This window comes from Onychomys torridus, chromosome 5 (genome assembly GCF_903995425.1).
Source record: "Onychomys torridus chromosome 5, mOncTor1.1, whole genome shotgun sequence".
Classification (NCBI taxonomy): domain Eukaryota; kingdom Metazoa; phylum Chordata; class Mammalia; order Rodentia; family Cricetidae; genus Onychomys; species Onychomys torridus.
The window spans coordinates 133988889-134012876 of record NC_050447.1 but is presented as its reverse complement, the minus strand read 5'-3'; the positions used below and the strand labels follow the sequence as shown (position 1 = coordinate 134012876).

The 23988-nt window shown below is 45.6% G+C and overlaps 1 protein-coding gene across 1 annotated transcript in view; it reads right to left on the bottom strand.

Annotated features, from left to right (window-relative positions):
* Dapk1 (death associated protein kinase 1) overlaps nt 1–23988 on the bottom strand; it is a 156781-nt gene that overhangs the window by 61008 nt on the left and 71785 nt on the right. The window contains exon 3 of the mRNA XM_036187547.1: nt 11101–11322. Coding sequence (XP_036043440.1) covers nt 11101–11322 — 222 coding nt within the window. The remainder of the gene's footprint in view (nt 1–11100; nt 11323–23988) is intronic.

Genomic DNA, 23988 nt, shown 5'->3' with positions numbered 1-23988 from the left:
CAGCTTCAGAAGCCCCCATAGCAAGTAGCAGCAGCCAGGCAGCAGCAGCTGAGACCCTCAGACACCATAGCAGCACAGGTGGCAGACACCAGAGCCAGTGCAGGCAGTGGGGTTCTGCATATTTTCTGCTATGAAAAAAAACTTGGTGAGGAGCTGCAGAGGTGGCAAGAATGCAGCAGAGGCTTTGGATCCCTGTCACCGAGAGCAGGACTGGGAGATATCTGGGAGACTGCAGGCAGAGAGCTGAGCAGGGCAGCATCCCCCCAGGGTGGAGTGGTGGTGGAGGTAGGGATGCAGACCCAGGGGAACTGCTGTCTGAAAGAGCACCTAAGTGAGACATGCTGGAACTCAGGCCAGTCCAAGCTCCCAGCGACAGAATGAGGCAGAGTCCTGCAGCTACCCTGGGAGTGGCATTTGGCTGTTCAAGCAGGGCAGCACACATAGGTTTCCAGGACCCAGTATGCTGAGTGCTGGTGGCCTTGTGCTCACTGGGCCCCGAGTTCAGCAAGCCAGCTGCCCCAGAGGAGGTGGAGGACAGCCAAGGTGAGCCAAGGACAGCCGAGGTGAGCCGAGCACAGGGAGGCCTGGGAAACTCACCAGTCAGCAGCTTGCAATGCTGGAAGCTGCAGCCCAGCTGCCCTGGAACCTCCTAGATCAGAGGAGCTGTGGGCCTGGGACCCAGGAGGGAAGGGACCAAGAATGTGTTTGCTGAAGCTGCACGAGGTTAGTGCCCACCAGCCTGCTCATGGAAAGTAGTGACAGCCGGCCCCTGAAGGATTAACATCAAGTCCCCCAGGCCTCGAGGGGACCACACTGGGACTCCCAGACTGGACATCTCCACATCTTCCTCCTCCTCCTCAGAGCCAAGAGGTGATGGCAAGAACCATGCGGGAGGCTGATGAGCCAGGCCCTGATCTTAGGCTGTCAGTGGAACTTTAAAACCGTTATTAAAACTGACTTTTTTGAGCTTTTGCAAACCTCAGAAATGAAGCAGTTTTGAGTTCACCTACAATTTTAACTGTGGTGACTCACGATTCACGTACCCTCTGTCCTGTTGGAAGAAAATGTAAATTAGTTCCGTTAAGAGATCTCTTTTGAATGTTTGCTAAAGTTTATAAAGTGTAAAATAGTCCTATAGAGAGTTTGCTTTTGAATATAAGTTTGTAAGAATTGTAAATGTGTGTCGTAATATACATATGTATAGTAATAATCATACTAGAATTATGTTAATATGTTGATATTGATGAACCATGGTTTGGTGAAGAGAGTCTACTGATTTATTTGATGTGTTTGCATCAAGAGTGTATTGATTTAAAAAGGGGCTTTGTGCAGCTAAGGCTGTTATAGACATCTTAGACCCATCCAAAAAAGACATTCCATCTTGGTCATCCTCTACTCCTTTATTGGGGGGTGTGGCAGCCATAAGGATTGCTGTGGTTGTTCAAACTACTTGCAAACTCTTAGTAGGGACCTGAGTCAGAGCTGAGTTAGCTCTGTACTTACCCCTGCCAGAAGCTGGTAGTCAGGAACAGGTAACATTCTTCTTGCTAGCTGCCAAGCTAAGACAGAGTATACTTAATGGAAAGTGTATCTCCATGATGGGTGAGGCTGATTAGGAAAGAAGGATGACGTAAGGCAGACACAGTCTAAGGGGTCTGAGGGGCCCTTTAATATATTAAGAAGGGAGAGCTATAGAGACTCACAGAGGTTTGCTAGTGAAAACTTACTCAGGGTCAGAGAATCTGAGCTTGCTTTACCCAGCAGGGCTACATAAGGGGATGACTTGACCACAGGTGTGATTTCCAGGTGTTTGGAAGGGTCTGCACTTGGCCATGTAGTGTGCTTTGATCTAGCAAGAGGTAAGTCTTTTGCCTTGCCCCTTGGCATTGTTATAAAAAGCCCTTCTGAAGAGGCAGAAGGGGCTTTTGGGTATTGATCCAGGCCCTCCCACAGCTGTCCTGTGTTTCTATCTATGTTCTCATCAGCTAGGTTTCTCTTTCTACTGAATATTTCTTATCCCTCTTTCCTCCTCCTAAGAACCCTAGAAAAGATGGGAAAGGTTGGAGCTGGACTCCCACAGTCTCCCACAACCCCATCCAATGACCCAATGACAGGGAAATCTGAGGGGTAGAGAAGGCTGATAGTCTGACTTTCAGTAGGTTTCTGCAACCAGAAGCTACATCAGCAAAAAAGCTCAGACCTTTCTACTCTCCCTTCCATGTCTCCATCACCTCATTCCAACAATGTTCTTAATGAAGTAGAAAACTGAGAAAACAAAAGGGAGAGAGATTTCCAAAAATTATACTTTGGGGGGTTTTTTGTTTGTTTGTTTTTTGTTTTTGTTTTTGTTTTTGTTTTGTTTGTCTGTTTGTTTTGTTTTTGAGAAATTTCTGATGGACCCAGGGCTTTGGAAAGGATGGTTCAGGGTTAAAATGGGCTCTATTCATTCAAGGACAACTAAACATTCTTCAGTAGAAGGATTTCATTGGGAGACAGGATACTGGGAATTGTGGGTTGTCATCCCTCACCTAGGTATCATGAATCAAGTGAGATCAGAACTTCTTTACAACTACTTCTCCAGATTTTCCTTCCTTCCCCAGTTAGTTGGCCTTTCCTAGGTACCTGTGCTCCCTCCCCCACCACCATCCAAGGGTGAGGAAAACCCCTTGCCATTAATGGCTGTAGCACACTGCTTCCTGACACTTGCTGACAACACTTGGTTAAGAGCCTCACAATGTTCTGTGTACTACCTGCTTCCTCACAGTACTCAGACTGATTCAAACCCTAATGTTCTAGAATAAGGGATACACCACTCTCTAGGAAAGTTGTTTGCAAATATTTTCACAGCACTCACATAAGTAAATCATCAACTCATAATAAAAGACATCCTGGTTGGTCAGCTCCCAGTTTTGAAGTCAAAAATGACATTTTCATCCCTCTAGGCTGTCTATACTCTATTGGACCTGGCATATACTTATAAAGCCAAGCAGTCTTAAGTAGTATGGCAGATAATGTAGGACATGGTCTTGTCTTCAAGAGAACTTGAGAAGAGCACAGGTGTACATGCAAGTGTGACACCAGAGCCCCACCACACCATCTTATTGTCCATCTTCCCACAGTTTAGGGGAAAGCGAAGAAAGGAGCAATAAGAACAATATAGAACTTGGGGAAACAAGGCTAGAGAAAGTGTCAGAAAGACCAGAGGCCCTCATAGTCCAGGCTGGCTTTCCAGAGTCACTCTTTGAAATCCACTAAGATACATGTGGTTTAAGGGTAATAGCATACAGGAAGCACCACCTGAGTAGGTAAAGGGCAGAGGTGCCTCACAAGTTCATGAAGAATGAGGTATGTATGTAAGACATACAGAAGTTTAAGGCTTAGAAATCCCACATAAAATAATCCCTCCCTAAGAAACTACTGTGAGAATTTCAACCTCCCTCCCTGGTTCTGGACTCAGAATACCTGAGTGGTACTGCCAACTCTTGGAGTGACACACACAGATTAGATGAACTTGTACCAGACAAGGCCTACAATGGCCAGCCCAAATGAGGTGGAATAGATCAAATACAGCTTCGCCATTTCCTCTGGGTCTCTTATTAATGAAGTATTTGATGATCCTGCCCAACTGCAACCACTTTAAAGGAGCCAATGTTAAACCCTTCATTTCTGATGAAATCTGATTTACTTGAATTTTCCCATCAAACTATTTCAGACACTATCACCTAGGAACGGTCAGGGCCTGTCAGCCCAAGCCTCATGTATTCCAACTCTGACAGGACAGCAGTCTTCTCATCATCTCATGGTGGCTATGCTTGGGAACTGCTGTAGTGCACAGTTATCCTCATAACTGCTTATCTTCATCTGCATCACAGAAATGCTAACACTATTAAAAAAATAAGTTCCATACATGTTAAAAGATATCCAGATGGAGACTCTCACAAAAATCCACAACTGGTCAAATGCAGAGAACACCTAACCATGGGGCACCAGTCTCGACACATCTATAATACAACCCCTGCACCTCAGCCTCAAGAAACACTGGAAAGAGAAAGATCGTAAGAGCCAGAGGATAAGGAAGGGCATCTGCCATGAGTCAGGGTGCTACACACATGACATCTTAACAATAAGCTCACCTAAGCAAGATCTGCAAAATGACAAGACCAAGTGGATGAGGAAATGTTACAAGTCCCCAGCCCTAGATGAAGAGCTACAGAAAATAAATGGCTACTAAGAGAAGGAGAATATTCTTCTCAAGGGATAAACTCCTCAAAAGGTTATCCAATGGCAAGTGATCAGCCCCAAATGTGTATGCATACAAGTAACACTAAATGGACTCAGCAGGTTGTGTTTATATATACATGTATGTGGAAGAGGTCATGAAGTTGAAGGGGAGGGAGTATGGGAAGAGATGGAAGTAGTGAAGATAATGTAAATATAGTACCCATATATGAGATTCTCAGAAAATAAAATAAGTAAAAATATGTTTAAAAATAACAAAAAGATTCAAGAGAAGAGGTGAGATAAAAAGTTACTTGGAAATAAAAATTAGGAGAAAGAGTAATGCATGGATGCTTCTAGAAGTATCTCCATTTGCTTTCTAAACAGTGTTTTATAAGAATGAGTCCAAGGGGCTTACGGATTATTCTGGATTGTTTCTGACCTGTTGTAAACCCTGGTTAGTAAAGCAATTATTCCAGGGATCTGAGGTCTTCAGGCTTTTCTGGTATACCAGCTGTGGGTGAACTGTCCCAGCTTCTCATTTGTGTCCAGCTCTGACTCAAACACCATCAAAGAATAAGGACACTATGTGACCAATGTGGACAAAAGCCAAGCAGAAAGTGTGAGCTAAGCCTGCATCCCCAATCTGTAGTCCTCAGGCCTCAGGAGAAGTGAACACATTCTAAAGAGACAAGCTTTAGCAGCAGCCCCAGGACAAAACAGCCTGTGACTGGGACATAAAAGAAAACTAGAGATGCTGGAAGAATCAGCATGAAGCAGCGCAGGGCCTCGGGGAGCAAGGAAGCCAAGTTCCACAGTGCTCCCTTAGTCTAGATGTGCAGGGCCTGGGGGATCAAGCAAGCTGAAGTTCCACAGTGTTCCCTTAGTCCAGATGTGCAGGGCCTGGGAGATCAAGTAAGCTGAAGTTCCACAGTGCTCCCTTCAGTCCAGATGTACAGAGCTAACAGGAGACAATCAAGCCAGGAATGCGGCTGTGGGTGTCTAAGAGGAAGTGTGAAGAGGTCACAGACACTTCACAGTGGGCAGAGCCTTCGGCTCCTTGAAAGGGGAGAGCTACTTGTACCCTAAGTTTCCTAAACCTTAGAGACCATACCTTTTTTGGATACAAGCAAAGGGTCCTCATAATCAATGTCAACAGCTCATGTGGAGCCCACATCATGACAGAAAGTAGAATAACAGGCAATGAACAGATCCTTCAAACTACACATCCAAGTGCTCAGGCACACATTGCCATCCAAGAATCAAGCCATCCACATAAAGGAGTAAAAATACCGATTAATAACCCAAGGAACACTTTCAACCAGCCTGGCAAGAAGAAAGAATGTATAAGAAACACACACATAGGGCTTTTTTTTTCAGGAGCACACCTAAGTGGAAAGCCATCTACTGTATGTAATTTGATCTGTTATGAAAGGCTGAGGTTGCCGCCAAATGCTCTTGACTTCTCTGCTCTTGCCTAATAAGAGATATCTAAAGGGTAGGGTACCAGAAGAGCTCTCGAAATTGCCTTGTCAAACAAAAGCAAAGGTTCAAAAAGTTATAAGAGCACAATCTCAGGGAGGAGCAAACAAGTGTGCCAGCAGGAGAGACCATGGAAGTCTTAGTGCTCCTCTGTGTCACAGGCACCATGGGAGAAGCATCCAGCATCCCTCTCTATCAGCTCCCCCTTCAGTTTACCACTTTGCCTAGAAGCATCGATTTAGTCTTGGCCTTTGTATCTTGAAACACATTCCCAGTTCTGGACCAGCCAGACAAATGTGTGTGCACCACACCAGAGTGTGATGATGGGAATGCACAATTCCTGCACTGGTGATTTCAACTCTCAGTTTGGCTGAGGAGTAAAAGGCTGGCTGAGCAATTATCTTACAGAAAGTGTCCGACACACACAAATGTTTGAACACAACCTGTCTGCCAAGAGCAACTTCATCCCAGAACTTACTACTTTGCCAACCCTGAAGAGAGCCAAAAAGAACTGCTGTTCACCCAGGGAGAAGCTTCAGACTGTCAAAAAGAATTGTCCGAAGATCCAGGCAACAACAGTGTGCATGCAGTTCATACCACTATATAACATATATAAACATGGTTAGCACAATAAACTTTACAATGGGTGCTTTTTTTTTCCCCATGATTAAAGGAAGCAATTGAAAAAAAAAAGGGGGGGAAATTAAGGAAGACACTCGTACCAAACTCTGGCCTCACACACATGCTGTCACCACACATGTGCTCCCACGCAAACAGGAACACATACACATATGCACACCACATACATAAAAGTTTTAAAATATAGTAAATAAAATATAGCCATTTAAATGAAAAAGAAAATTATTTTCATGACCTGCACTTGAAATGAAATGGAATCACATACCTACATACATGGACGGATGGACACACACACACACACACACACACACACACACACACACACAAGGTGAGAGCTTAACACAATTTACCATCTCACATATACAGAGGCCATGAGCCGAAAATCAACACTCGTCTCCCCTGCCCTTGGTTTGGAGGAGTTCCAAGCACCCCTTGGCTTGTGACCGTCTCTCTCCAATGTCCTGCCTGCCAGCATCCTCCCTGCACCGCTGCCGCCCTTCTTATAATGTCATCAACCACATTGATTACTGCCCTGCTCTGCTGTAGTGTGACCTCCTAAGAACTAACCACACTGGAAAACACCCTTTCCCCCAATAAAGTTGCATCCTAACAAACTATCTATTAAGAATTACAATATATTTGGATGTGGGGCATAATTCAACCCTTAACAGCTTTTCAAGACAGAGCCCAGATGAGTCACGACATCTACCTCAGAATATGACAAAGCACAAATGCTGGGCTAGGGATATAACTGAGTGGGTCGAGTGTTTGCATACAGCATTCATGGAGCCCTGGGATGGATCCCTAGCATAACAGAAAGCCAGGCAGAGTGGTGCAGGACAATACTTGAGGATTTTAAGTCATTCTCTCTGCATAGCAACTCAAAGCTAGCCTGAGAGAGATGAAGCCCTGTCTCAAAGATTAACTAATTAATTGTTTTTTTTTTTTTATCTATCTATCTATCTATTTATTTATTTGGAGACAGAGTCTCTCTATGTAGCCTTCGTTTTCCTGGAACTCACTATGTAGACCAGGCTGGCCTCAAACTCATCTAGATCTGCCTGCCTGTTTCCCAAATGCTGGTATTAAAGGCATGTGCACTGTGCCCAGCTAATTAATTAATTCTTGAGCCCTATGAGGAGAGTCTAGAAAAGGTCAAAGAGGCTGTCTTCTGTAAGCCTTCCAGGAGACTCTAATGGACACTAATATTTGGAAACTGCTTCCATACACTGCCCAGAGTTTCACACTGTTTCCTAGGCTAATTTTCCTTGTCTTTCTGGGGAAATCTGGAGCCTCCAGGACTTTCCATCTTCACATCTATCTAAGGTGGCTTCTCCTGTGGCAGAGATTCCCTGATGCCATTGCTCATGCGAAATATTCTCAGATCTCGATGTCTGTAAAGGCCACAGTTGCCTCTCACACACTGTTTAATCTGCTTGTAAATACTATAAACTGACTACACCTCCCAACTGAAAACCCTAGATTAGACTTTAAAAAAAAAAGATCTGGCCTACCTGGATCCTAAATCTCAATTTGAACAATCAACCTTTGGTGTTTGTGCCCTTAAACTACTGTTGAAGGACAGCACTGAGGACTTCAGCCACAGTTTCCACCATCAATGATACTTATTTCCATTGTCAGCTGGACTCTGACGATATTTGGGCTTGAGTCAGCCTGAGTGGTCTCTCAGCATCAAAAGAGAGATGGAGGAAAAACTGCATCATTACCCACAAACCAAAATGTTTAGCAATGTACTTCTAGATGTCAGTGTCTCTGACTGACACCACCATGCACTTAGAGACAGTATTTACACCTGGATCAGAAGTGTCTACCAGAACCCCTGTGTTCCCTATGGTGCTACAGGCAAGTGGTCGAGCCTTTAGAAGGTGGTGATTAGTAAAGGAAGTGAAGTCACTAGAGGATGGATACCCTTCACAGATACTAGAACCACAGTCCCTTCTCTGTGTCTCTCTGTGTCTCTCTGTCTCTCTCTCTGTGTCTCTCTGTCTCTCTGTCTGTCTGTCTCTCTCTCTGTCTCTCTCTGTCTCTCTCTCTGTCTCTCTCTCTCTCTCTCTCTCTCTCTCTCTCTCTCTCTCTCTCTCTCTCTCTCTCTCTCTCTCTCTGTCTCTCTCTCTGTCTCTCTCTCCCCTTCCTAGCTACCAGGAAGGGAACAGCTCTGCTCCAACACATACTCACCACCATGACATGCTGCCTACCCAGGTTGCCACATGACAAGGCCAAGCAACCACAGACTAAAGACTCTGAGACTGTGAATCAAAATAAAGCCTTTTCTCCTTTCCAGTTGAATTTCTCAGGCATTTTGTCACAGCCGTGGAAATACACAGTCGACACGAAGTTCTCTAAGTTCAGCTTCATTGCTCACAGGGTAACAGAGTGGTTATAAAATGATTCAAGCACATATCAAAGTTTTGTAGTGGCTTAACTATGCAGAAAGGTGGGTGGGAAGAACACAGGCAGAGAAATCTTTGTCTCGGCATGGGCATGACTTCGTTCAAGAACAATGGCGTGTGGAGGATGTGAAGTCGTGATCGTGAGATGTCACCTATGCCTCCTTTGTGTTTATTCTGCACACACTGCAACAGTTAATCTTCTCCCATGAAGAGAGTGGCTCGGGGGGAAGTTATTAACTTAAAGCTACTTTTCAGGGTGGTGAAGAATGTAAGGGCCTGGCCAAGGGTCTGACTACGACGCTTTGAACACAAACAAACACAAAAATAGTCTACTCTGAGGTCAGCAGCAGTACCCTCTCAGATTCCTGAATGGTGCTTCCAGAAGTGTCTCTTACTCAAGGAAGGATTGGTCATTTTGTTCTAGCTGGGCCTTCAACTGATTAGATGAGGCTCATCCACCCGATGGAGAGCTGTCTGCTTCACTAGGTCTAGACAATTCACATGTTGATCTCATGCAAAATCAGCCAGAGCTTTTAACCAAATGTCTGAGCAGCCAGAGGGCTCAGTCAGTGATACATAATAGTAACCACCAAAATTGCACATATAATTGGTGGGTGAAGAGGCAGAACATCAGCCCCAGGAGTGCCGGACTCTGTGAAGATGCTCCTGAACCTGTGAGAAAGGAGCCAGCCTTCTAACCCTTCTGCCCACTTCCCACCTCCTGCTGCTCCCACTCAACTTTCTCAAGTTGTATCCAAGGTCACAGCACAGTTAGCAACATAAAGCTGCATGCTGCCAGGCACTTAACCACATGCCTGCAATTAAAAACATAAACACTGCTGGTGTTGAGGCTGGCAGGGTAACCGAAGTTACCTATGCTGTAGAGGCTGAAAAGTGAAACTTTACACTTTGGAAAACAAGTCTGGCAGTTGCTTATGGGATTCCCACATGCTTCAGCAACCCCACTCCTAAGAGATTACCCAGGAAATGTGAAAACTCATGTTCACATGAGTCTGTGAGTGCTGAGGACAGCGTCACTCCTGACTGTGAAATACTAGAGATAGCCTACATGACCACTGGGTTGTGGAAGAATAAACAAGCACTCCATCCAGGTGATGGAGAACTAGGCAGTTTTAAAAGGAACAGAGTATGTGCAAGTCTTACACTGAGTTAGGAAGGCTGGTATCAGAGTTTACACATTGTGTCATTCTATTGGCACAACATATGGGGGTTAGGACATGGAGATGGGCGTGATTATAAAGTACCCCAAGGGATGCTGGAATTTCTAAGAATGTGGGGATGGCTATGGGGCTTTCCTTAATCATGATCTGAGAATCACCTGACTGTGCTTGTTAACTTTACTATAGTTACTCAATCTTCCTACAATCATTTACTATAGAACAAGAATTTAAAAAATCAAAAGGTTAAAGGAGTTGTATAGCATCCAGTTTATGTACAAAGAACGGGAGCTGACAAACACAGCTGATCTGGGTGGGCACATCAGAACTCAGGAACCTCCCAGGCAATGGATGGGACTTGTCACCACAGGATCAGCTGTCAGGCATGAGCTCTATCCTTCCCTCAGATGGACATCCAAATGCCTACAGAGAGACTCTCCAAGAACTCTGACTGTCTTCTTCCTCTCTCCTGCCAGAATGAGCTGCTGGGCTTGGTCACAGTGGGTCCCCACAAAGCACAAGCAGGCAGGAATCCAGGAAAGGCAGGGACAGGAGCAGAAAATGGAAACAGCTCAAAACAATGCTTGTCAGTCAGCTGCCCACCAGGACACTGGATGGGCAAGATGGAAACCAGCAGCATGCTTCAAGATTCCTGTAATCACATCTCGGAGCTCAGCTCCAACTTCACCCATTCCTGTAATTAGCGCTGACAGTTCCACAGTTAAAAGCAGGGTATGTGTGAAAGATTAAGGGGAAAAGAGGAAAGAGAGAAAGGAGAATGGAGGGAGAGAAGCAGAAAAACAGGGAAGGGGGGGGGGGAATGCATGAAGCTTATGAAGAACTCCCCCAAGAAATGTACTTATGGCAAACAGAGTTGAACCTCAGAAAGGAGAGCCCCCTATGTATTGTGCTTATGGCAAAGAGAACTGAACCTCAGAAAAGAGATGTGCCCCAAGATCTGGGGACTCTCTTGCAAACTGAGTGTCACTTTGTTAATAAAAATGGCTCTTCAGAACATATTCCAGGCAACTGTATGTAACTAAGGCTCAGGAAGCCAGCTCAGAAAGGCAGCTCAGGGCTGCTCTCTACAATGGTCCAGTTGGGCTAACTATCACCTATGCAGATCCATGTCCCTCCCCACAGTCTCTTCCAGATACCACAGGGACACTCACAGCTCCAGGATCAGAATGACATCTGTCTTGTTCTCATAGACCTCATGCAGGGTGATGACATTTGGGTGCCGGATCTCCTTCAGGATGCTGACCTCCCGCTCGATATCCTCACGGCTCACACCCCGCCGGCTGGACTTGGTTCTCCTTTTCTTGATGAACTTGGCCGCATACTGAAGACCAGTGCTTTTCTCACGGCATTTCTTCACCACCGCAAACTGTCCACTAGCAGAGAAAGATGGGACAGTGTTTAGGGTTCACTGAAGACAGGACCTGAGCAGGGACATAGTGTGGGAGGTGCCATATGGCAAAACTGGGACTAGGAAAGTTCAAAAGATTGACAATTAACAAAGGAGGTAGGCATACTTCTTATTGTGCATAGTGCAGCTTTATTGAGCCTGTTCCTTCTGAATAATGTCATAAGGAATAGAATATATTTGACTGGACAGGTAGTCAGCCAGCCTGTCTATACTCTTTTCCTCCCATTTTAATACTCTTCTTCAGCATGTCTAGACATAGAACCAGGAAAGGATAGGGGGGCGATAAAGAGCAGGATATCGGTACAGAACACGCAAGACTGTCCTCAGAGACATGTCTCTAACATCAATATTAAACACTGCAACACCCAGAGGAACAAGGCCCACAGTACTCAGAACCAAAGGATGGAGGAGCTATTTCTTTACTCTGTCCATCCTCCCCCACATCTAACATCCCTTTCCAGGGATCTCTGTAGGTCTGGGCTGCTGACTCCACCCCCAAACACTGGATTATGTGATCTAGACTGAGCCAATCAATTCAGTGTATTCTTCTGGCTTCAGTGATAGACTTGACATATCTAAGACCTTCCAGACAATGGGGAGACAGTCTTTATGAGGCTCTTTTCATGAACATTTAACTATATACAACTCCAGAGTGGCTGGAAGCTATGTGGGATTGTTAGGGGAAGAGCTTATGGCTTAAGGGCAACCGCCACAAAGGGGTGCCTGTGGAGGGAAAGGAACCGGGTCTGTGGGTACACTACAGAGTGGCTGAATTAACTCCAGCCTAGAACTAGGTAATTGGACTTCTCGGCTACTTAAGCCTTTTTACTAAAGGCAGTTTGATCTGAGCTGTTTCTTCTCACAAAAGGAAGCATCCTCAGTGCCACAGAACATAGAACCAGAATCTCCTTCCCACATATGAAAGAGATCAGAAAGGATGTTAACACAAAATAACGTGTGGTCAGAGAGCAAGTGAGACTATGGGAGTTAAAGAGAAGTTCTCTGGGAGGTACTGAAACACAGAAAGAACCTTCTGGAACAATCCCTGCCCTCTCCCTTCTTCCCTACTGACAAAGGAAGGGTCCATTGGTCCTTCATAGGCTCTTTACATTTCTGGGCACCTGATGAAAAATGGCTACATAAGGAAGTATCATGGATATGTGTGACTGCTTTATTCTCTCACATGAAGACAAGGGGGTGGGGCAAAGGAAGGATAATACTTTGATGATCAAGAGTGGACACTTCACCACACACACATTTGCTTTAGCAGTAGAAGCCACTGAGAAACACACACACACACATTATTTTTGTAGCAACTTGTACATAATTAATTCTCACTTCCCCCTCCTGCAGCAAAACAGAGGGACAGATACAACAGAAAGCCAAGATTGGCTACTGTGAACTTTCTGGCTTAGAGTCCAGGGATAAGATGTGACTATCTCAACCATTTTACATTTTTTCTAGGAATCCAACCCTGCTCTCTGTTGTACGGTGGAGGATGGCAGAGAGGAGCTTCCACAACCTGAATAAGAAGCAGGTTTACATCTGCTTTAGATTTAGAGTCAAGAGAAGTGCTAAGTGTCCCTCGCCCACAAAGACAGCATCTGGCATCAGCATCTGGCAGACACCAAGCACACAAGAGGACCCAGGATGGACTATACCAGACCGCTAGAGCTGCGCTGTGTGTACCTCACACATGGCAAAGCAACTTGGCTCAAGGATACAGGATACAGGATACAGGATACAGGCTCCACACCTACTCAGGATTGACTCAAGTATTTTAACACAGTGAGTATAAAGGCATTAAAAACAACACATGCAGAAAACTTCTTGCAAAGGACCCACATGATCCAAATGGAAATTTAGACTCAGAGATTCACCTGAGTATGGCTTGACTTCTTGCTGTTCCAAGGTGAGTAGCCAATATTCCTGCTTGAGCTCAAGGGCCAGGGAGGTGGGAGCATAATGTACAGGGCTCATTCCCCAATTGACAACAATGGCAACACCCAACACAGTGAGGGAACTAGGGGCAGGTAGTGAGGAAAAGCCCTATCCTTGCCATGCAGGATCAGGCCAGGCACCCAGAAGGTTCCTGAGAAACACCCACACCAACGCCTATGCCACTGCTCTGAAGACCTTTCCTTATTTTTCTGTCTCTATTGGCAATCTGACCTCACCTTCCTGTGTCTCCCAGAGTCCTGATTATTGCATAGCCCTTGTGTGGGGCTTGTTATTTTCTGACCACTTCTTTCCTATCCTACCTTCCCAAGGCTGTGGATTGCCTAAGGACCAAGGACTCCAGGTGCCCTCAAGATTGGTTGGTGCACAGCACTGGTTTGCAAGGCTGGCATCCTGACCACCAGAGCATCAGATAGAGGACACTGTTAGAAGCCAATGGAACTGTGCAGCAGTTGCAAACACAGACCACCTGCAAGCTGTTAACACAGACTTCCAATGATCACACTATTGTGAAGGCTTATTGAAGTAGAGGGATGTGTTCATCTGATTTCCATTACTATAATGAAACGCCTGATATAACTTATTGAGAGAAAGGCTTGTCTCGTAATTTCAGTGGTGCCAGTCTGTTATCAACTGGCCTCATTGCTTTGAAGCCTGATGTGGGGCACTACATCATGGTGGGAGAACACAGTAGACCAAAATCTTTTGCCTTGGGGCCAGGAAGGAGAGTAAGTGAGGAGGAGGCCAGAGTCTCATGACCACAATCCAGAACATATACCCAATGGCCTAAAACACCCATCCTGAGGCTCCTTTGCCACCTGTTAGAGGTTTGGCCATCTCTGGTGAGCTCCAGCCAGTGCCACACCTTTCATGCACGGGCCGCTCTAATACCCACATTAGAGCAAGGCAAGTTGCTCAAATAAAGTTCTGACAGACACAGTGATTAGAAGTGCCCTGACAACAGAACAGGAAGTCTTCAGTCAAAACTATTACTAATCTGCAAAAACTGAAATTATTTTCATTACACTGTTTGCTTTTATATCAATGTAATGTGATAATACCCTCAAATATAACTTCTCATTGATGTCCCCCTTGGCAAATAGGACCAAAAGAGAGAAGAAAATGCCCACAAGACACCTGTATTGATGAATGTGGCTGCTGGCTCCAACCTTCACTCACATCTTTTCTCTACCTATTCTCACTGTCCCCGACCAGGGTGCTGCTACAATTGTAAACTACAGGCTGCAGCCCTGGAAGTTCAGTGTCAAAAGGTATGCACAGTCCTGGCAGCTGTGTACCCAGGGTCACACCCATGGCCTTGGTCATTTCCTCAGGAACATCTCCTCAGGCAGGCAGCACACACAGCCAGGGACTCCTGGGTGAAAGAATCTTCCTGTATTAGTTACCTTATGGTTGCTGTGATAAATACTAGGACCAAAAGCAACTTAGTGAGGGAGGCATGACAGCCGGAGCAGGAAGGTAAGAGACACATCTTCAACCACAAGCACAAAGCAGATTCGGCAAACTGGAAATAGGCTGAGGCTATGAGCATCAAAGCCCCCAGAGACACATTTCTCCAGCAAGGGCTCCTAAACCTCCTGAGATAGCTCCACCATGAGGGAAACAAGAGTGCAGATGCCTGAGCCTGTGCAGCATCCTCACTGAGACATCCCAGCTCATCACAGGCAACTATTGCAAATACTTAATGCAACACTAGGCCAATTGCTGCTGGGATCCTTTTCTTCCTTGGCAACCAGAGCTGGACCATGACTTTCCTATCACCTGCTTTGTACCCTGGATTTGACTTTGAAGATAACTCTTCCCAAACAGCCTAACCCCCAATAACAAGTGAAAGGGCTTTTTTATGCAAATACTTCTACTTTGAGGGTCCTAGCATAACAACATGATCCAATTCAAAGACTAAATCCAAAGCAGGTAAGTGTCTCTTCAGTTCTGTTACCAACATCTGGAGGCTGGTCAGAAATTAATTCCAACATGGAGGGCTGCACCACAATTACTGTTAGTCCAGAAAAGGCTTGGGTGTGAAGTAGTCTAGTTTCTGTGCAGGGAAACAGTCTGTACCTGACACTAAATTTTCGTGATATGGTATAATACATCCTCACCACCTAAAGATTCTGTACTGTGAAGTCTCCTGCTAACATTTACTTGTAACTTCTCTGTCAACCCTGTGGCACTTTTTAAAGAAAGATTTATTTATTTTACTTTATATGCATGAGTGTTTGCCTGCCTGTATGTATGTGTAGCACATGCATGCAGTATCCATGGAAACCAGAAGAGGACATCAGATCCATGGAACTGGAGTTACAGACAGTTGTGAGTCACAATGTGGATGCTAGGAACCAAATCTGGATCTTCTCTAAGAGCAGCTAGTGCTCTTAACTATTGAGCCACCTCTCCAGCTGCCTTGTGGCACTTTTGTAGATGCTTACACAAACACACATGCACACACACACACACACACACACACACACACACACACACACGAGTTGAACTGTTAATAAGCACATCCTAGCAGAGGACCCTCAAAGTGATGATGTTCCTAATGATGTTGTTCTTAATTCAGCTCTGATATTGGCAGCCAGCAACCCCTTTGTACTCTGCTTGATTGTTTTGTTTTGTTTGTTTGGTGGGAGGTATCATTGTACTTTTTAGCTTTTTGTGGTATTTCACTATTTTGGATGGTTTCATGTGCTGTTTATTAAGCCGAGAAGACTGACGTGCCTCATAGAGAAAACAGGCTTATCAGTTAAACATCATTCAGGGTAAGGAGCCATTGCCACGAGTTCAATGTCAGTGAAACAATACCACATATTTAAAAAGGTATCTATAAATGGAAATGCACATAAAAAGAGTTATGCAGCAGGTTTGCAGAAATGTTGTAAACAGGCTTATATGAACTTAAAGCTGCATTTCTCCAGGAGCAACAGCTCAGTGCTAGCCACTAATTAATAGGCACAAATTTCCCTGAAAATGGAATGCACTACATGCTATTCTGTCAATATGCTAACATTCTCCTGTAGGATAGCCTGCAGCATTGGAGATGAACAACCAATCTGTTTAACACAAAACCTTTCAATTAAATGTAATAAACATTATCTGACAGACACATAGTACTGAGATACATCCCTACTTTAAAGAGTTTCATAAATTAAAAAAAAAATAGATGCACATTACAGCAAAAATGGACTGCTGATGTGACTCACTTACAGAGCACTTGCCTAACATGTGCAAGATCCTAGGTTTGATCCCCAATGCAGGGGACTGACACAGGCATCACAGGGGCTGAGAAGTAAGGCACTTGCTGTGCAAGCATGAGGACCTGAGTTTGGATCCCCAGCACCTGTTTTAGGATCAGAAAGTTAAACGTGATGGCCCCCAATCCTGGGAAAAGGAGGTAGAGACAGATGAATCCCCAGAGCTTGCTGGACAGCTGGATTAACCAAGCAATAAGTTCCAGGTTCACTGAGAGAACCTGTCTCAAACAACAAGGTAGAAAAGATACTGAGGAAAATACCTGATGTCACTCTGGCCTATACATTAGTATATATGCTGCATGCATGCACACACATGTGCACACACACACACACACACACACACACACACACACACACACATTAACACAGACAGACATACAAAAAGTATTTTTTAAAAAGCCACAAATTTTATTTAAAGAGGAAGACCTTAGCTTATTAGAATAAACTGCCATCAAGCTTCCCTGTCCAGCTTATTAATATATTCCATTTGGCCATGACCATGATTGTTACTGTAACCAGGACTCTGCAAGGCCCAAGACACAGAACAGAACTCCTCATGGACAGCCACAATGCTCTGACAGACAGGAACATTTTATGAATATGCTTAACTATCATATGATGTGTAACGCTGCATGGCTGTCAATCAAGCCCCGAAGCCCCATTCACCAGCCCAGTGTCTGTTTTAACCTGTGCATAGCCAGCACAGCCCAGTGTCTGGTCTAACCTGTGCACAGCCAGCACAGCCCAGTGTCTGGTCTAACCTGTACACACCCAGCCAATACCCCACTGGGGGACAGATCTTTCCAGAGAAGACCTCTAAGAAGAGAATGCAAGCTGAAGACTTTATGGATAACTCAGGTCACTTAATGTCATCTCTTCCTCTCTGAAAACTAGGTGACAATTAAAATCAAAATTGAGAGATGCTCTGAAGAGCCTGCAACAAAAAGCAACGTGTGTTTGTGGAATTGCTGGGAAAGCACTATAGAGGATGGGCATCCCTAATAACATCAAAATATCCAAAATCCAAAATCTTTGAGCATTTTTGTAACAAATTCTATACCACAAAACTTTGTTTCATGCTCAAAATTATTAATAACATTTCATAAAACATCTCCTAATCATAAGTGTGTGGTGCATATGAAACAAATGGATTTCCTGTTTCCTATTAGGACCCATCTCAAGGACTCTTCACTGTGCCAATGCAAGCATTCTAGAATCTGCACTGTGGGTGAGGAATGCATTGTCTGCGTTTAAAACTATAGGCAGCATAAGCAGAGTCTTAACATCCAGTCATGTGTGGTGCATCTATTTGTGAAACACTGGTGTTATTGTAAATCTTACATAGTTCACTAAACACTGAAAATGAACCCCTTAAATTTCAGTAGGCCCAAACAGGTCTACTTCTGAAATATAGTCATTTGTGGAAGACTCTGCTCATGGGAACAAAGAGTGAGATAGGGACCGCTGCCAGAAAGGTGCAGTAGGGGCTGCGTGTGTGGCTAGGCATTAAAGCGCTCACTTGACGTGTACAGGAAGGAGGGGGATGGAGGGTGAGAGAGAAGGGGAAAGAAGAAGAGAGGAAAGGAACTGGAGAGGAGTAAGAAGGAAAAGAAAAGGGGAAGGGGGAAAGGAGGAGGAAGTGGGAAAAAAGATGATACCAAGCATAGAAAAGGCACACTGTGACAAGATATGACAGTCCCCAACCCAGAGTCTAACCATGCCACACTTCTCCAGAGCCACTCCTCAAGAACATGCTCCAACCTGGACAGGGTGCAGATTCAGACTACCAGACCATGCCATTTTTATCTTTGATTTTAAAGCACACTCGCAAGGAATGTGCGGGTTCTCTCAGACGGCATTTAGAAGAGGAAGTAGGACCTCTCCTTCCATACTAACCCCACCAGCTTCACAGATTTTGCCAGAAGACAAGGTTATCTGAATGAAAACTTGCTAATGTTGGCCCCAAGTGGTACTCAGTCCCTCGGAACATCTTCTTGACGTAGTCTACACCGGGAACTGCTCTCTACCTCCCCACTGAAAAGCTACAATGAGAAGCACTCAAGCTGCATGTTAGGAAGATGAAAAGCTTGTGAGCTTTAAAATTCTTATTGAAAAGGAAAAAATTATTTGAACTGCTATGGAGCTAGGAAAATGACCTGGAGAGCAACGGCCCCCTTTTGAGCAAGCAGCTCAGGTTACCATGACACATACAGAGAGAGACACAGCTTCCCAAGTGGATAAACAGCATCCTGTCACCCAGGGAACCCCCAGGGCCCAAAGGTCAGGAGCAGAGCAGCCTGGGGGCCATGCAAATAACACAGTGAGTGGAGGGGAGTAGGACAGTTGCCAGTTCCTGGGAATAGCAGCACCCTGAGGACAAGATCACACAGCAGAGCACAGGAAAGAACCACCCCAGGCCCAAGGCCTCTACTCTTCCATGGGAACAGAAGGAAGTTTCCAGATCCATCTGAAGAACAAGTCTAGAGCTCCTAGGAATACCTGGAGAAAGCTAAATCTGCTAAGCTGTCCTGACTGGCTTTGTGTACAGGGCTAGAGCTGGCCCTTGCCCCAGCAGGGCATAGTGTGTGTCAGTTCAATCGTTTAAGGCTGTTGTTATCCACAAAACCCTCACAAACTTACTCATGGTGTTTTGGACTTGGAGCATTTTAAAGTCCAGCATCTGGAGGTATGCCGGGTCCTTTCTCCCAGTGACAGTCAGCTTCTTCAGAGTAGGACTGGACTATATTCCACTGCAGGCTTTAGGGCTCAACACAGAAATGCATCTGAGGCTATTCCTAATGGGTGGTACTTGCGGCAGAGTCCCTCCATGGACGGATGGAGCTGCACATAAAAGTGGAGGTGGGAGATGTGAAGACTAGTGTAGATCCTTCTGGGGCTCTGGTGCATTAAAAAATGGGAGTGGGCTGTATATGGCCTGGGAGAGGTCACTGCCTCATTCAGCTGCTGGTCAGAGGGCTGCCCTAGAGTCAGGCAAATCCATGACAGTATCAGCTGTCACAGCTCTTACCATACACAGTGTCTGAAGTTGTTTCCTTCCTTCAGTCAATTGTGCTGCATATTTCTGGTGGCAATTGAGAACAGAAAAAGGTGAAGATAGATGCTCAGAATCAATTGAGTGCATGGTTGCTGGCCAGCTGTCACAGACCGATTCTTTTCTGGTCTGGAAGGGGAAGTTTTTGGTAGTAACTGTGGATTGAAACTCAGACCTAGCTGATTACCACTGAGCTATAAACCAGCCCTTTTTAAATTTCTGTTTTGATACAGGGTCTTTCTAATTGACCAGATTGGCCTGAAACTTGTGACCCTTCTGTCTCCGACTCCCAAACAGCTGAGATTAAAGGCTTGTGACACCAGGTCGAACCAGACCAACTCTCAAGCCCTCACAGTAACAGAGGATCATAAAGGAAAAGTGTGATGGTGACAGGGAGAAGTGTGGGTCCTGAGGCCTCCAGGGAACAGTCCGGAGTGGCCCGAGGCTCCTAGGAGCACACTCCTGAGTGGCCTGAGTCCTCCTGGGAGCACACTCCTGAGTGGCCCGAGGCTCCTAGGAGCACAGTCCTGAGTGGCCTGAGGCTTCTGTGAGCAGTCCTGAGTGGCTTGAGGCCTCCTGGGAACACAGTGCTGAGTATCCTGAGGTTCTTGGGAGCAGTCATGGTAGGCCTGATGCCTGAGGCCTCCTGGGATAGTCCAGAGTGGCCTGAGGCCTCCTGGGAACAAGTCTTAAGTGGCCTGAGGCCTCCTGGGAGCACAGTCCTGAGTGGCCTGAGGCCTCCTGGGAGCACAATCCTGGGTGTCCTTTCCAGGTACTAGCCAGATGGGAGCTGATGGATACACTGATATTTTTTTTTAACCATTGTTGTTTGGTGATTTGGTTTTTTTCCAATTCAGTTTTTTCAAATAGACCCTCACTATGTAGCCCAGGCTGACCCTGTACTCAGGACACATCTGCTCCCACCTCCCAAGTCCTGAGATAACAGGTATGGACCATCTTACCTGACTACACTGCTATTTTGCTCCAGTCTAGGCTCTTTTGCCTTTTGGTATTCACCAGTAAACAATACTGGTCCAGATAAGGTCTTGACAGTTCAAGAATTTACAACCCACAGGGATATCCAAGCCTTTCAATGCTGAGATGTACGACAGTGGGTCTCTTGGGCAGTTGGAATTGTGGTGGGATTCTCACTGGCCATGCACACCACCACCTGAGACCTAACAAGACAATGCAGGCCTGGAGCTACATCTGCTCATTGTTTGTTGTTGGGTTGGTTTTTTGTTTTGTTTTGTTTTGTTTTGTTTTGCTTTGTTTTGTTTTTCTTTAAAGCCAAAAGAGAAGGAATAAAATGTTGTTGCAAAATGTCATTTAACACAATCCAAACAGGGTCTCCCTGGACCAGGCAAGCAAGCAACACTCAAATATCTTCCCAAACACAATAAGCTCCAAATTAGAGTGATACTGGCCTCTGAGTCTAGAATTATGAAAAACAAAACATCCTGTAAAGAAAGTGTGTCTGCAGATTACTGTCAGGCAGTTGCCTTTCTTCAGACATGGCCATATCAGATGGACAGACTAGGGGCTTCCTGCCTCAAGAGCACATTCCAACCATGGGTCTGGCAAGCCCAGCTGGGACTCAGACCCTGTTTGACTATTTTGACTTCACCCTGCTAATCCCTGGAGCCCTTCCTATTATTTGATGCTGCTGGCTCTGTCTTGTAGTCTCCTTTCAGCTTTTGGGACAAAGTTAACCAGGCTAGAAGGTATAATCTGTTCTGAACTCAGCAGGATGCTCTCGGGGGAGAAGTTTGAAAAGGCAGTAGGGTTCATGTGTCTGCATGAAGAGAGAGGAGACATGCCAGGAGTTCAGCTGAAGTTCCTTATTCCAATAGAAAGAGAAAAAAGTCAGATTTATTCAAGGTGCCGAGACTCAAGACAGAAAACAATCAGCTGGAGCAAAGCACATGCGAAAAGTCAGTAATCTGCTGTGCACAGCTCATAACTAACTGGAAGCACCATATAAATTATGGAGCCAGATTAAGTGAAGCTTGGGGAGTTGAGGAGATGGTCTGGTGGGTAGGAGTACTGCTATGCAGGCGGGAGGGCTTAAATTCAGATTCTCAGCTCTGACATAAAAGTCAACATGGCTGCAGGTACCTGTAACCCCAGTGCTTGTATAGGTTGGAAGGGGGGGTTGTCCACAGATGCTTTCTGGGCAGCCAGTCTATTAGAAAAACAGTGAGTTCCAGATTCAGTCAAAGATGCTGTCTCCAGGGGCTAAGCAAGAGAGTGATCCTGTCTCAAGGGACTAAAGCAGAGAGGACTAAGGCACAGGGCATGTGACATCCTCCTCTGGCACACACACACACACACATCACATCACATCACACACGCAGAGTGGAGCTCACAGAATCATGGGAACCTCTAGTGTGTACTCTGCTCTGTTTTAGAACACGAGTGGGTCTAACAGAGACGTTAATTTTCATTGATCCCTCTCTGTTTAGGTATTGTTTGCCTGCCTGTGTGCTCTTATAAAACAATTAGCTTCATCACCCTTAAAAAAATCAGGTGCACAGTGGCGAAACTAAGGTACACCTAGTCTCCCATGGCTGTCGGCACAGCCACATGGCTGGTGTGTTTCAGCCATGCTCTGCTTGGGTCAGTCTAGCTCTAGAAGTAAAAACTTAGGCTGGGCTGGGTGGTCCTTCTCTAGGCATGGGAGCCACAAACTCAGGCCAGCAGGAGGCAGAATGGCTGACTGGCTGTCTGCACAACTAAGACAAATCCTTTCCACAGAGCTCCTGGCCAGATTCTACCTGTGGTGTCTACTCTATGGGTCTGTAAGCCTGGCTCTGAGTCAGGTGGGACTCACCTCTCAGAGGAAGTCTAGGGGTAGTGAGAGACAGGAAGACCTGAGCAGGTCACTTCAGGCCAGGCGAGGCATGGCTGGCACACAGCTTTCCTGCTGGAGTTACTGAAGTGAGAGCCGTTCTGATAAGAGTGAAAAATGATCACCAGCGAAAGAGAAACCAGAGCTCCCTAGAAGCCTGGGCGTTTGCTCCATGCAAGCAGAACTCTCTGGAAGCCTGCCAGAAGGGCTGACCGCACCCCAGGGATGTAATCCCTACACAGGAGGCTAATGGTAAGAGCCAGGAGGTGACTGTAAACTCCACAGCCAGGAGAATAGCCTCTGACAATATTATTTCTCAGGGAAGTGGGTGTCCAAGAGCAGAAATATCTTAAGCCAAACAGTAAAGAACAACAAAAGATACTCAGTGTATATTAAGTTTGCAAGTGACAACTACTAAAGGGGGGGGGGGCGTGGGGGACAAACCTTTCCTGGAGTGATGCTACCCAAGAAAACCGCATCTGATTTCTGGGAGACTTGGGGTGATCAACTGTGGAGGGGTCTGTAGTGGTACTGTGTTCCCCGAAATATTGTGCACCCTAATAAACTTATCTGGGGTCAGAGAACAGGATGGTCACAATATTAAACGTAGAGGATAGGCAGTGGTAGCACATGCCTTTAATCCTAGCATTCCAGAGGCAGAAATCCCTCTGGATCTCTGAGTTCAAGGCCACACTGGAAACAGCCAGGCATGGTGACTCACGTCTTTAATTCCAGGGAGTGATGGCAGAAAGCAGAAAGATTTATAAGTCGTGAAGACCAGAAACTAGAAGCATTTGGCTGATTAAGCTTTTACGCTTTGAGCAGCACAGTTCAGCTGAGATTCATTTGGATGAGGACTCAGAGGTTTCCAGTCTGAGGAAACAGGATCAGCTAAGGAACTGTCAAGGTGAGGTTAGCTGTGGCTTGTTCTACTTCTCTGATCTTCTAGCATTCACCCCAATAACTGGCCTCAGGTTTGATTTTATTAATAAGACTCTTTAAGATTCATGCTACATGGGTCTGACTTGATAAATGCTCTGTATAGAGAATCCACTGCAGCTTCCAAGGACCATAACCAGCCTCTGTTTGAGTTACTTTTCTGTGGCTGTGATAAAATACCATGACCAAAAAGTTTGTTTACAATTCCAGAGGGACAGTCAATATCAGTGGGAGAGGCAGAGCAGCAGACAGCCAGAGCAGGAAGCTGAGAGAGCACATCTTCAAAGCAAACAGGAAGCAAAGAGAGTAAACCAGGGGAGGCATGAGGCTACAAACTCCCAGAACCCACTCCGTGATGCTTCCTCTAGCAAGGTTACACCTCGTAAAGGTTCAGAACCTCCCCAAACACCACTACCCACTGAAAGCCACCACAAACCCAGCGGAAATGATGGGACAATCTAATGGAGATCTGGCATATGATTATGGGAGCACGTGCATGAGACACCTGTGAGCCTGCTTTCTGTCCCTGTGACAAACTAACAGAGAAGGGTACTC